Source organism: Melopsittacus undulatus, chromosome 3 (genome assembly GCF_012275295.1).
Source record: "Melopsittacus undulatus isolate bMelUnd1 chromosome 3, bMelUnd1.mat.Z, whole genome shotgun sequence".
Classification (NCBI taxonomy): domain Eukaryota; kingdom Metazoa; phylum Chordata; class Aves; order Psittaciformes; family Psittaculidae; genus Melopsittacus; species Melopsittacus undulatus.
The window spans coordinates 63,784,923-63,800,321 of record NC_047529.1 but is presented as its reverse complement, the minus strand read 5'-3'; the positions used below and the strand labels follow the sequence as shown (position 1 = coordinate 63,800,321).

Below are 15,399 nucleotides of genomic sequence, written 5' to 3'. Positions count from 1 at the left end.
GCTGACCAGGATATCCAGCACTTTGCATCTGAAGCTCTCAATGCAGCTCAAGCAGTAGCACCACTGCACATATAATCTTGAACAAATCTCTTAGGATTTGCCTACTCCTGCAAGTCGCAGTAAGTGTGGAGAAAGGCATAGCAAATGATTCCAGAGGTATAAAAATCCAGTATTCCCAATGAAATGAACATTAGCATTTGGCAACACCAGTGTAACTGTCAATGCTGAAAAGATATCTTAGCTGGATCACTTATGATGGTAATACAGCTAGGTATTAAAACATGGCCTGTCTTTCTATGCATTGGTAAAAAAATAAACAGCACCTTTTCCTTTCTCCCAGTTGTGTGGGATACTTTTGTTTTGTTTCACTATATTGGTTTGGTCTGCAGTTTCATCAGATCCAAGTGCATGCTGAATATGTGCTGAGATAAAGTAGGGGTTTTCCTGTTTTGCATGTGTAAAGTTAATCAAAAGTCTGACTCCTTGATTCCTGGTTTGCTGAAATTAAATCACTAGGGCAGACATCTTAGTTAAAAATGTCTTTTGCTTCACCTCGCCTCAGTTTTGCTTGTTCACTTAAATCTTCTTACTGGCTCTGCTTGGCAGAGCTCTTTTGACCACTGCATGAGAGAAATGCACTCTCACATCTTGTCACATAAAATAGAGGTATTGAAAACAAAGAGCAAGGTACAAGTGGCAGGAATTTTTCCCAGTTTTTTTCTCTTAGGACAGATGAAACTGCTAAATTAGACATCAAAAGTTCTATCTGCCTAAATATCAGATTCAATTGTTCTCCCATTTATCATACCTATCATACAAGTTGTGTAGATCATAGAATCATAGAATAGTTAGGGTTGGAAAGGACCTTAAGATCATCCAGTTCCAACCCCCCTGCCATGGGCAGGGACACCTCACACTAAACCGTATCACCCAAGGCTTCATCCAACCTGGCCTTGATCTCAGCCCAAGTTTGTTTGGCATCATAACTTCTGAAGCTCTATTTTGAGGACAGCAGATAAAGTGGTGCTTGTGAGAAGCAGACTTTTGCTGTTAAGCAGTGGAAGCACACCAGGACTCCTGAGGCTGCACTTATGCATATAGGTAGAAGGCTGGCCACTATTTCGTGTGTCTTATATGGCTTTCCCCACCAACTTAATAAACCTGTCTCAGGAAAACTATGATTCCTTCAAAATTCCCTTAGGCTGAAAAAAACGGGTCAATGCAGCATGATTGTAGGTGGGTGAAAAATTCCAAGTAATTCAAACCTGCCTGACAATAATAACCACTGTTATCGATGATTCTGGGTTTCAATGATTTCTATGCCCCTTGTAAAGATAGTGCATGTTTCTATTTATTTATTTTCCTAAACAAAGACCCTTGTGCCATGCTGTAGTAGTGAAAAAGTGTTGCATTTTACACAGTGCTGCTGTAGACCAGAAGCAAGACCAGTTCCTGCTCCCACCAAGCCCCACTCTGTGAATTTTGGTTGTATCTCTGTGGCTCCTCAGCATGAACTTGCCTGTCAAAGCCATGTTGTTAATGCCAGTCAGCAGGAACTGCTGAGTGTGCAAAGCTTCAGAAGAACTGTGTGCCTACTTAAGAAACTAAATGCAGATGCGGAAGCCTTGTCTTACTTTTCAAACTATCAATAAGCTGAAAGGAGGATAGCATTTTCAAGCTTTGGACCAACAGTCTCATGAAGTTTTTACATGATTTCCTGTGCTGTTCTCCTCAGCATTGCAAGGGTGAAGATCTGTTTCTTTAAAGATAGATGGGCTTCTATTGATACAGAAGTAAGTTTTCTATGAATTAGATGCCTGGATATTTTTTAGAAGGTGTCTTGTATTACTTTCAGAATTAAGGATTGGGTCCTCCTATGTATCAAAATCTCTCTGCACTCATCAGCGTTAATAAAGCCAGACTTCAAACTCCATTTAAAAAAAAATTGGCACTTCTTATCTTACCTCTCCTCTCTGGTCCTCTCTCAGCTTAGCCACCAGCACATGTAACGCATAGCCAGATTTTGATTAAACACATCTCTACTGCACAGTATCTGGCCATCATGCAACTTCAGATGAAAGACTGTATGATGCCCAGTGCAATCTGCTCTACTTAGTGGCTAGTATTTCTTGGAGGTTAGTGTTAAATCTGTGGGGCTGCAGCTAGGCTGAGGCTGGGGCTTGCACAGTAGCTCAAGCAAGTGGGCAAACATCACACCCCAACTTTACAGACTGCACTGAGAATTTCCAGAGCCAGCAGCCATGAAGGGATTTAAAGCTTGTCATGTACTAACTGCATAACTACCACAGGTTCTGTTGCCAACCAGACTTTTCAACCTCAAATAAATCATCTAGGATTCCCACAGGATGCATGGAGAGCCTCATGTTTCACATGGAAATCGTGTGATCCACAATCCTAAGAATCTGTCTGAGCAACAAGTGCTAAGCAAAGGGCTTTGCTGGCAAAAGCATTCCTCAGGGACAGCCACCTGCCAAACTCTATTTTGCCTGGAGGTAGATGAGAGAGGGAGACAGTTTGAATCCTAAATAGTTCAGCTTTGCTTGTGTCTGGGTTGTGCAGGACTCAGGGGCTTATCACTTATGATAGATCATGCTTTGACTGCTGGCAGAAGTAGTGCAAACCTCATTCCCAGCTTCTTGAAGAGATCCCAAGACCTGTAATGCTTCTCTTGGAAGTCTGTGAAGGGTTACTGAGGAAAATGTGGTTCGCATCCATGATGTAGAACATATGTGGATCCTGGAGAGACAAACTTTTGATTTTTACTATTTTCCGGCAGAGAGGACTGGTTGGCTCAAGGATGAAGCCATTATTCCAGCAGTTATATGGAATGGACTGTATAATAAGGTGGTAAAGACCACTCTGCAAAGAAAAGGAGCAAACCAAGCTGACTATAAAGACTATATAGTCTTTAGTTTCTTCTGATAATACTGTTCCATTTCATGTAAACTTTGGAGAGGAATCAGGATCTGATTTTCTTCCAGGTGAGCAAACATTATGATCAGCTGGAATACCTCAATGTCAAGCTTAATCTGTGGCTTGGTCCATATTTATTTATTTAAGCAAAGTGTTCCATCTCCAGTGCAATGAACTGAGTCCATTTCAGTCTCAATCCTCAATATTTTACTATTTTAAAAGTTAATTTCCCTAGAATTTTCCACATATCCTTTATTTAGAATGAAATTCACCTTTCAGTTTTAGAAGGAACTTAATAGTGTAGGTAGCTTTTCATATTCTCTTCTAAAATTCTTTTAAAATTACCCATACTATCAATTATACAATGATGAGTATTTTTGTAGTTTCAGAAATGGAACTGAAAGAGAACTGTTACATCTGGGGCACTGAATGTAGCTCATCAGCTCTTCTTCAGCAGCCAGAAGCTCGATAACTGCTGCCTTAAGGATGCCTGGAGATCAGCCATGAGATGTCTAAAATGAAGGTACTTACTAAGAACTGGAAGCTGGGGGCTGAAGCTCACAGCTGCTGCGGATTGGGTGTGAAGGAGGATGAAGCCAGTATATCAGCCAGTGGATGGCCCACCTACATGGGAAACAACATGCAGAGTAAAAGTAAAGATGCTATTAGAGGATGCTGTACATCTGGGCTAATTTTTGAAGGCTGATCATACTTTAAAGATTAAGCTTGGTAAAGGCAGTATTAAACAGAAAGGAAGTGTGATTTATTGTCCACCTCTGTATTACATAAAGTTGGTATTTTTACTGTAGGGGGGATTTTCTAAAATGTGTAATTTTAGTTAAATTTTTAATGATCTCTGTGTATCTTGATGCAAAATAGGCAATTAATTAATAAAGTCAGCTTCTGTACAAAACTGAATTATATGAAAAAATTAAATATGACAAGAGTTATAAAGGCATATATTATAAAATTCTAAATGTACCATTTCATTGTATGTCGCTTTTTACTGTAGCAACCAGGGCACAAGGGCAGTATGAACATGTGGCCCTTTATTTGATCAAGGATAATAATCAACTAAGCCAAAAGAAAGGGAAGTAGATTTTCCTAGTTCAGCTGCTAATATAATCTTTTACGTGTTTCCAATTGTGTCACCATTGCTCCATGCAGCATTGTAACATACAGCTATTGTTAAATGGGGAAAACCTGTGCAAACAAAGAATCCAAAATGTAGAGAAACCATATCTGGTGTCACTAATCATGCAATGGGCGTGATATTTTGCCTCCCTCTGTTTCAGATCCCATCCCTGGTTTTATCCTCTTTTGTGTGCTCATGCCTTCATTGGTGAGAAGCGATTCTGACGAGCCTTTAAATTGCTGCAAAAGTCTGGTGACCATAGAAGCTGCGTAGTTTGTGGTAGAATCTCTGCTTTCCTGATTTTTCATCATCCCGGTAATGTTGATCACTTGAGATCTAATCATTAGCAATGATGCAGCGTCTCTAAAGGCTGCAGATCTTATATTCCTTCCATTAAATATAACATTCTCATCTTAGGCTGTGAAAGATGAATCTCTTTTCCATCAGAAAGGTTTCAGCTAAGGCGTGCATTGATCCTGGCTTTTGCAACTACTGACCTAGTCCTAGCCTTTTATTCCAGCTCTCAGCTGAAGGTAATGATTATGTCTATGACTCTTACTGATTTCGGTAATAAGCACAGTTCCAGGCAGGTCTTCAGTCCATAATTAGTTCACTGCTTCAAGTTGGCCTGAACCCCAAATATGACTTTAAATTCCCCAATGCCAGTCTCAGAAGTATGACTGAGAATGTGGTTTCCATCACCCAAAACCTCAAATCAGTCTCACTCATCTTCTTTAATTTCCAAATGTAAATTTAGAATAAACCTTAAGTCTACTTTTAAGACTAGACCTTGAAGATATCATATCTAGATCACCTGGTCTGGCAGTAGGTTTCATATGGGCTCAACAATTCTTTGTAAATGCAAAATCAACCCACTTTCATCAGTTTCTGCTCAAATGAATCTTGATTTTCATTCTAACTGTAATATTGATCTATACTGATCTATCCCTGCTGTTTTATGTAGAACTAAGCATAGCTCGTGAGTCCCTCTAAGCAGTAGGATTAAGCCAAGCTCAATGGCCATTTCTAAATTCAATATTGATTCATAGTATCAGCTTTATGTTGACACAACTGCTGAAGTTAATCCTAATGCCAAAGCTAACTCAGATTTAAGCTCCATCCTGAGTTCATCACTAAGAAGAAAGCAGCAAACTTTCCTGAATTAACTATGTTAAGTTAAACACACCATGCAGGCCCTACTGGCAAGAGCCAGTAAGACAAGCTCAGACATTATGCAGATTCATCCAACATTGTAGCTGAATCCAAGCCCATAAACTCAAGTATAGCTGTTCCCAAATCCTACAAACAGTTTTCTCATAAAAATTAGACCTGTGACATGGTTCAGACAAGTGACTTAGTATAGATTTGCAGGCCCTTATTTGCAACAGTCATAAGGTCCATACTAACCAGCCCACCCTTGGCTGGACTCCATCCCCAAGACTAATACCAAATTTAGTCCAATCCCTAAAGCTGCATTACTGATTCCAATTAAACTGTAGCCCAAAGCTATTCATATGAAACGCTGTTTCAACCTGGGTCATAGTAGACATAAAACTAACTCTCTCTCTTCCCAGTCATCAAAACCAAGTAAGGCTTCTTGCATTACCTGAATCTAATCACTAGCAGGCAGCCTCAGCAATTTTAAGCTTGGCTTGGTGGCCTCATATTTTAGTTCAGTAGTGTTGGCTGCTGTGGGACTCCTGGCCTCTAGCAGTACATCTGTGTCCAGAGATAAGGCATTAATACTTGCACTCTTACTCTCTTGCTTCTACAGGTTCTTGCATTTCTCTGCCTGATCTTTGGTTCTGTCCCTGGCAGACTTAGCTTCTTTATTGTCAAATATCAGCTTTTCTAAGAGTAATAAAATCTCCACAGTTTTGCTTCAAGTACTGCAAGAGCAGTAAGGGTTTTTTTTATCATTGTTTCTTCTCTGGACTTCTTACTCCATAAGCCTTAAGTCCACTTAGTTCTCATCCCACACTGAGGGAAACAGCATTGTGCTGAATCATATAAATAATCTGTTCCTATTCCAGTATATCTGTAATATTCTAATAGTCTGCCTTAAGTATAAAGTTCTGCTAAATGGCTCATCTCTACTCACTTCATTGCAGGCTCCATTCCTCTCTGTAACCACTAATCACTCACATACCAGATGGAGATAGCTGGCAGGATGCTAATCTGACCTGTAAGATGTATGTGGCATATGGGATGACAGCACAATACAAAGGCTTAATTGTTAAGAATAATTTCACTATGTTTTCACTATACATGTAGAAGTAAAGACAAACTTTATTTTCCTAATTTCAGTCTCCAGCAAAATTTCCATAGTCCTAATGGTCAGAGATGAAGAGCTGTGTTTCTCTTCTAGCACAAATTCTACACTACTAGGCACACTAGGCAATCAGTTCTCCAATATTGCTTTGTCCTGGTTGATATAATTTAGCATTGTAGAATCATAGAATCACCTAGGCTGGAAAAGACCTTTAAGATCAAGTCCAAGCATTATCCCAGGACTGCTAAGACCACCACTAAACCATATAACTGAGGGCCTCATCTACCCAGTTTTTGAACACTTCAGAGAGGGTGATTCCACCAGTGCCCTGGGCAGCCTGTTCCAATGCCTGATCACCCTCTCTGTGCAGAAATTTTTACTAAAATCCAATATAAACCTCCCTTGGCACAACCTGAGGCTGTTATCATTTGTCCTGTCTCTTGTTACTTGGGACAAGAGACTGACCCCCACCTCACTACAACTCCCTTTCAGGTAGTTCTTGAGAGTGATCAAGTCCCCCCCGAGCTTTCTCTCCTCCAGACTACACAACCCCAGTTCCCTCAGCCGTTCCTCCTAAGACTGATTCTCCAGACCCTTCTCCAGCTTTGTTGCCTTTTTCTGGACACACTCCAGCACCTCAATATCTCTCCCATAGTGAAGGGCCCAGAACTGAACACAGGATTCAAGGTGCAGCCTCACCAGAGCCCAGTACAGGGGGATGATCACTGCCCTGGTGCTGCTGGCCACACTATTTCTGATACAGACCAAGATGCTGTTGGCCTTCTTGGCTACTTGGACACAGGCTGGGTCATGTTCAACTGTCATAAATCAGCACCCCTAGGGCCTTTCCTGCCAAGTAGCTTTCCAGCCACTCTTCCCTAAGCCTGGAGCATTGCATGGGGCTGTTGTGGCCCAAATGCAGGACCCAGAAGTGAGCTTTGTTGAACCTCTTCCCACTGCCCACAGCCCATCTGTTCAGCCTGTGCAGATCCCTCTGCAGAGCCTTCCTGTCCTTCAGCAGATCAACACTGCCACCCAGCTTGGTGTCATCTGCAAATTTACTGAGGGTGCACTCAAGCCTCTCATCCAGATCACCAATGAAGATGTTAAACAACACTGGCCCTAACACTGAGCCCTGAGGGGCACCACTAGTGACTGGTTGCCAACTAGATGTGGTGCCATTTACCACCACTCTGGGCTCGGTCAGCCGGCCAGTTTCCAACCCATTAAAGAATACACCTATCCAGGTCATAAGCAGCCAATGGCTCTGTGTGAGACAGTGTCAAATGCTTTAATTAAATTCAAATTGACAATGTCTATAGCCTTTCCCTCATCAACCAGGCAGGACATCAGGTTGGTCAGCAGGACCTGTCCTTCATGAACATATGCTCTCTAGGCCTATGTTTTCCACATGTGCTTTATGATCTGACTTAGAACCATCTGCTCCATGACTTTCCTTGGCAATGAGGTCAGCCTGAGAGATCTGTAGTTTCTGGCATCCTCCTTCCTGCCCTTTTTATAGAGGTATCACAATGGCCAACCTCCAGTCCTCAGGGACCTGCTCACTAGACCATGACTGCTGATAGATGATGCAGAGTGGCTTAGAAAGCTCCTCTGACAGCTTCTTCAGCACTCCTGTATACAGCTAAGTGGAGCAGGAGGTCACTAACCATTTCATCCTGAATTATGGAGAATTCAATTAGGTCCCCATCTCTGCCGTCCAGCTCAGGAAACTGAGTACTCTTAGGGTCGCTGGTGTGTCTATGAAAGACTGAGGCAAAGGCAGTAATAAGTATCTCAGGCTTTTCCTTATCCTCAGTCATTAGGATTCCCTAGTAGAGGATACTGTCCCAGTAGGGGACAGAGGTTCTCCTTGGCTCTCCTTTTATTTGTATAAGAATCAGTTGTACTTAGAAGAGGAAGCAGATTTGACCTGTTCATCCATTTCTTTTGCCTTTTCTAGCACCAGTTCAAATTCACTGATATTGGCAAATAGATGAAAAAGATTTAATTTTTCATCTTTCCCACTCAGAAAAAAAAAAGTTGTTTTTTTTTTTTTTTCTTTACGCAATATTAATTTGACACTAATTGTATTCAATTTGTACAAGTTTTTGTCACAGATTTTCTGGCATGTACGTATTAAAACCAATTTATTAACCTGGCCACAATGCACCTGAACTGAGTAAAACCATTAAGTGGCGACTCCATTGATTCTTCATATTATTTACTGTAATGCTGCTATACTACCAAAGGTAAAAATTTTCCCATGGGAAATCCATGAAAGCTATGAATTATTTCATTTTCTACAGACAAAGCTTCATGAATTAATTAAACCACATATTTGACTGGTCTAATGGGTTATAAACTGGAAATTTTGGATTTGGTTTTACTAGTCACAATTATTATGGATTTGTTTTTTTCTGCAACACTATGAGAGATTTCTCTTAGATGGCAATTTGTATATTTGAATATTATTTTACTGCTCTTTGCTGCTGATTAATTGAAAATGAACAGCAATCTACAACAGTGTGGTACTTCATGCTACTCTGTGTTATGAACCATCACAAGCATCTGCACATCTAATGATATAATATTGTTTCTTATCTCAGATAAAGTATAGATAAAGTAATTTACATCAAAAAAACACCCTAAAATGCTAAATGGTTCACATGAAAAAATGGAAAATGACTGGAAATGACTCATATAAATCACATATGAGTCACTATGTGCCACAAACTGTGCTTTTTATGTAGGGCCTGATGGACTAAGACCCTGTCTGCTAGTGGCTGCCTGTTTCCTCTAGATTCTACACACTGCTCTCACATAAATTCAACAAGCTGAAAGTTTCCATCTTAATTACTTCTGCTGTGCCATTTGTCAGCAGAAGGAGCCAAGCACTTCTGGGTAGTCATAATCCTTCCCATAATGCCACATCCCTTACCTTCACACTCTCCTTCCCCATCTTAAATCCCTTGGAAGGTTCTATCTCTTCATTGACTATAGACATGACCCAGTTACACAGAAAGCTTGACTTTTATAGGACTAATTTTAGAGGCAAATATATCCTGCTCTGAATAATCATGATGAATAAACTCTTTTGCAGTACTTATTTCACTTGCTGTAAAGCCTTGCACAATATATATTTGTTTGAACAGCCTGTATTACCACACCATGTCATTGGAAATTTGTATTGAAACCAAAGCTTTTTTGCATCATTATGGCATTTTTGATCACAGCAGAAGACTTCACGCTGTATTAGGAAGCATAGAGCCCAAGTCTTCCACATCTCACTTGCTGAGATATGGTGTCTCGTTCTGCATAAAAGTTTTTCATATCAGGAATTATTAATGAGCTACCACAATCAGTGCTCCTTGTGATGCAGTCAGACTTCTCATGATAGGAACTAAAGGAAGTTATACAGGATTAGGAGTACAAAACATACCATGATACACTACTATCAAAGTCTACAATATTCAGGATATATTCAGTAGACTGAATGGAAATACAGATGTCAACTAACCTCAGAAGACTGGATTTAAATCCAAATCTGAATCTGATATTGAGACAATAGGATTATAAAACAGCACCTGTTATTTCATGAATGTGTAACAAGAAGCTTGCTTTGTAAGTATGTTCTTTTCTTCATCCTCTTCAGTATCATTAGTGAATATTCTTCACCTGACTTCTCCAGAAGCATACAGAAATGCATGCTTGTATATAGAATATCATGGCACTTGTAAAATATTTTTCAATTAAAATATCTTTCTATTAAAATAGCCAGTTGAGAGGGTTGCAGTATTTTTAATCATCTTTACTATTCCTGGTCTCAGTATACACAGTTGCCCTAAACCCATGAAAGCTGATGGACATTTTTTTTTGTGGATTTCCACCAGAAGAAATTCTGGGTGCACAGCACAAGTAATTTTGAAATCCTGTGACGTTTTGTGTCAGGCTGAGAAAGTTGGGGCTGTTCAGCCTGGAGAAGGCTGCGTGGAGACCTCATAGCAGCCTTCCAGTATCTGAAGGGGGCCTACAAGGATGCTGGGGAGGGATTCATCATTAGGGACTATAGTGATAGGACAAGGGGCAATGGGTTAAAACTTCAACAGGGGAAGTTTAGATTGGATATAAGGAAGAAATTCTTTACTGTTAGGGTGGTGAGGCACTGGAATGGGTTGCCCAGGAAAGGTGTGAATGCTCCATCCCTGGCGGTGTTCAAGGCCAGGTTGGATGAAGCCTTGGGTGATATGGTTTAGTGTGAGGTGTCCCTGCCTATGGCAGGGGGGTTGGAACTAGATGACCTTAAGGTCCTTTCCAACCCTAATTATTCTATGATTCTATAATTGTTTCCTTTGTTTCAGTTATCCGGCTACAGTGGCAGGCTATTGCAATTAGATAGCTTATGATATTTTAATGTTTCGTTGGGTTTATTTTAAGATAAAGTGGTTTATTTTATAAGAAAGAAAAAAAGGTAACAGAAAACAAAACTCAATGTTTTTTATTTATTTCCTGAGGACTTTCACTTACACAAGCAGTCACTAAATATTTGAAATTTACTTTCCAGAGCACAGCAGTAAAAAAGTAAGAATTTGGCTTAGTTTCATTTAAAACAGTAAAAATTGACCTTGTAAACATTTCCATAGGAGGTAGGATACATACATTTGACAATCTGTCAAATAAGAGAAAGTAAACAGTTACTCTGTGGTCCTAATAAATAATGAGCAACACAGGCATTAAATAAACATTTTTATACAAAAAGATCTAAGTGAAAGACTAAAATATCATTTTTAATAAATTAGGAATAGATGTAATCATTTCTTTACAACTTAGTCTTGTTTGCAAGAATCACTGGCTCTTTCTGCTCACCCAGAATTTTTGACTGAAAAGCTGTAATGGTGAAAACAATCCTGAGTGATTCATAAGCAGGACCCAATTTGAAGATAGCAATTTTTTTTCTCTGTGGAGGACTGTTAATATCCCTCCTTTAACAGCTATATGTAATACTTTTCTATTCTATCAACTTGGAAGGGATTGTATCATAGCCTTAATATCTGGATTTGGAAAGTAAGCTTAAAGACACTGACATGACTCTCCCAGTTAAGTTCCTCCAGCAGCTGCTCCCATGAATACAGTGTTGATTGGTGGTAAAGATGACACCATATCTCTGCTTGGTGGGCCATGGGGCTCCAGATTTTCCTGAGAAGGGAACTGACCAAGTGTTCCATACATGCACTGGGAAGAAGATGTGGTTTGCATGTTTGAAGCTGTGGGGGAAAAAAAGTTACCTTAATTGCAAGTTTTCTATCTATTGGATTTAACAAAAAAAAAAAAAACAATCCAATTTCATCTGATGGAGACCTTATCTACCAGGCACACTATCTGAAGGGTGGAAATGTCAACACTTCTATACCACACTCAGTTTACCTATACTTCAATAAATTTTCTTCAGTGGCACTGAAATCTTCCAGAGGCTTAATGAGGTAAGTAATATCTGATCTTCTGTGCAAGGCTAACAGGTAAGTAGTAGGATGAGGTAATCAACAACAAAACAAACAGTGCTTTAGTTTATATCTTCCATGTCACCCTTTTTTGGAATGCGAGACAAAACTCAGATGCCCTTTATTTAATGCACATACCAAAAGAAACCCTTTGTGGTTAGGTAATTTCACCTAAAATTCACTGTCAGTGGGAGCTTTGCCTAAGACTCACAGTTGTGGAAGCACAAGACAGGAAGGGACTATGCCATAAGAAGTATATGTCTAGACATCTCTGACCCTGGGTTCATTTGATCTGTGTAACAGTGAGGATCCTTAAGAGCCCTTAGAAGAGTTCAGTCCATTATTAGCTCACTTAATAGCTAGTAAGTGTTTTCTAATATGGATTTTTCTGCAACTGAGGCCCAGGCCAGTCATTCCAGTCCTCATGGACAATGGGCCATAGTCCTCCTTATGGAAGTGAAGAGTAATTAAACCCACAGTCCTGAAATATTAAGGAAAACATATCTTATGATGCCCTGGGTATTGAACAATTTTATCTCAGTATTGCTTATATGCTATATATATGAGCTACAGTTTAATACTCATCACTTGTTCGGATGCTAAAAAGTTCGTAGCTGTTCCTCAGTCATTGGCTATACTTACATATAGGAGTCCGACAGGTGATTGAAGGTGAAGACTCTGTGTAGTATGAGCCTGCTTGCTTTTTTCCGCTGTCATCCAAGATATTTAGTGGATCATGTATATCACTGTATGATGGTAACGATCGAATGCTGCTTACACTACTGATTACAGAAACATGTTGATCCACCATTGTTCCAAGTCTGTGAGATTCTGGGTAATTTATATTGTTTCCATAGTACCCTATTGACAGGAGATTGGAAAAAAGCAGAGTGAAAATATGGCTGAGGAGAAAGGGGAGGGTAGGAGCCTGTGACAACCTGGGACAAAAGTTAATTGTTACCGGCTGTGTCCCTTGAGAGTAAGATTATTTATGTACTCATACAGCCTAGTAACATTAGAAACGCATGCAGTTCACCCAAAAGAGGGGTGGTAACATGGGAGTATAAGAGATCCTAAGAGTTCAGTCACGCCTTCAGTACAGAATTGCCCTTCCAGTCTAAGATCAAGAATCAAACAGTAGCCTACAGTCAGTGGCCATAAGAGACACCATGGAGACTCCTATCTACAGTTCAATGCTCCCTTCTGAAGCGCACCATCAAGGAAAGTACATGTGAACAGAAAATGTGCATGATAATGCATACTTACTGCATATACAAATCCATACAAATGCAATAATTACACTGTCTCTTTCTTCCAGAAGAGGGCGATAGCTTTGTTAACCATATCTCTAAAGTAGATTGGTACAATATGCTCGAAACAAGATAAATATTAGGGATGATGTCTCAAACTAATTCTAATGCACATATTTACACTTTGTCAGACCACCCTGACCTTGTGGCTAAAATGGTCCATTATGCTGGTCCCAGAGGTAAGCTATCTTATTCCTTCTCTGTTTCATAGTAGATGTTTGGGGGGCTTTTCAAGAGACTGTTAAATCACAGGGTCAGAGGGGTTTTGTTTCCTTTATGCAAGACATGGCAGTGGTGCCAAAGTAAGATTAGCATAGGCAGAGCAGATGCATTTGAGGTCTACTGAGAATGCACCAGAGGAAAATAAATTCTTAAGTAGCTTGTTAAGCTACTTTACAATCTGTGTGTCATCAGAGAAGTGCAAAATAAGAAGATATGAAAAACAGCTTCCATAGAAAAAAGCAGATAAAAGGTGTTTTACTCCAGCAGCAAGGAAGAGAAACAGAAGGGAAAAAGAAAATATCTATTAATACCGTTGGAAGCATTAGCAGGATATGCTGCTCCTGGGCATGTAGACATGGAGTTGCTCAAGAAGTTGAAACTCCCATTATTCAGAAACTGTGTATTGTGTGCGTCCTGAGACGTGGATGAGGAACCATAGCTAGAAGGGGATCTGGCACTGTATGAAGACACAGCACAACTGTTGCTGAAGTAGTCTCTGGAGAACTGCTGTTCACTCAAGGCACTGAAGCGGCTGTGCTCTGTTCTGTGGTGGTAAACTCCTGGAGTGGAATGGGCCTGAGTTCTGAACATTGTCTGGTAATTGGAATTGTTTCCATAGTAATTCTGATTAGTTTGTGACAGTGTCTGGTAAAGGGGTTCTGAATAGGAAGAGCATTGTGAATGTGTAGATAACACTGGACCTACACTTGGAGGTCTCACAGCCATTGGCCCCTGGTTGATAACACTTCCTCGGCTGACCATGGCTGGTGAAATGGGTGGAGTCATCAGGTGACCAGTGCTTTGGGACAGTTCCATCTGACCTGGAATAAATAAGCATTAGCTGCAATCAGAATTCATACTGCAGTACTGCTGAATAGAGCAGATCTCTCAAGACACTGTCCCTCTAGTGACCCCCACCCATACAATCAATGCTTTTTAATCCATGGCTTCAGTGTATGAAGCTTCCCACTTTCATTCTCTGGCTTAGAGGCTGTCACATTCAATAAGAATGTCCAGTAATTGGTGGAGTCACTAAACCTGGAGGTATTTAAAAGATGTGTAGATGTAGGGCTTAGGGACATGGTTTAGCAGTGGACTTGGCAGCCCTAGTTCAACAGTTAGACTTGATCTTAAGGGTCTTTTTCAACCTAAGTGATTGTATTGTATGCATGTATGAAATACAAGTCACATGTGCTCCAGGTGTTACTGTTCATTCTGTCTTCACAAGAATCAGGGAAGAGGAATAGAATAGTTTTACCACTGTTCCAAGAGGACCTACTACTGGCAAGGCTCTACAGTTGCCATCTTCTGTAAATCAACACAGAGGATGAGTTCATCAGACATTATTTGCTAGTCGTGAGACAGGTTAGTTTTACCCTACTGATGTTGTGTTGTTGCAATAGTAATCCTGCTCAGTACGAGAGGAATCGCCGGTTCAGATCCCTGGTGCATGCGCTTGGCTGATGAGCCACTGGTGCAAGGCTCCCATCTGCAGGCTTATGACTGAATGCCTCAAAGTCAGAATCCCACCTAGATGCTTGATGTTGTGCTGTTGCGTCATTGGCTGGTTGAGATTGACCAAGGAGATGACAGTCTTGTTCAGAATGCGTGGGTTAAAGCCCTTCCTGAATCGTTGTCAGTGAAGACAGGCATTCCTCATAGAAGGAAAGTTCCTATCTTTAAACCCGGGCTGATGGAGCTCGTCCAGCCTTGTATGGTCTCAGTGTAAGAGAAGGACACTCTTACAAAACCTACCACCTGTGGACTTTGCTGTCACCATCCAAGCTGGCTAGGCCTGGCAGTTAAACCTCAGGTGTAAAGGATGGGGCCAGTTCTGTGCACGCTACCCTCACCTAAACAATCCCCTGTGCAGGCTGGAAGGGCTTGCTCTCACTTGTCGATATGGACAGGTGAGGGTCGAATCAGTAGGTGACAAGGTGCATGGGTAGCTGCCGATCCAACCTTGCATGCGGGTGGACCAACACATGGGTAGCTCGAGATTCCTCAGGAATTGGTAGTACTGGTCGG

The 15,399-nt window shown here is 40.7% G+C and overlaps 1 protein-coding gene across 1 annotated transcript in view; it reads right to left on the bottom strand.

The window, feature by feature from the left end:
* Nucleotides 1-11,228: 11,228 nt before the first annotated feature.
* Nucleotides 11,229-15,399, bottom strand: part of RFX6 (regulatory factor X6) — a 38,305-nt gene continuing 34,134 nt past the window's right edge. The window contains exons 17-19 of the mRNA XM_034060974.1: nucleotides 13,683-14,192; nucleotides 12,482-12,700; nucleotides 11,229-11,605 (exon numbers count right to left, since the gene is read on the bottom strand). Coding sequence (XP_033916865.1) covers nucleotides 11,439-11,605; nucleotides 12,482-12,700; nucleotides 13,683-14,192 — 896 coding nt within the window. The 3' untranslated portion in view covers nucleotides 11,229-11,438. The remainder of the gene's footprint in view (nucleotides 11,606-12,481; nucleotides 12,701-13,682; nucleotides 14,193-15,399) is intronic.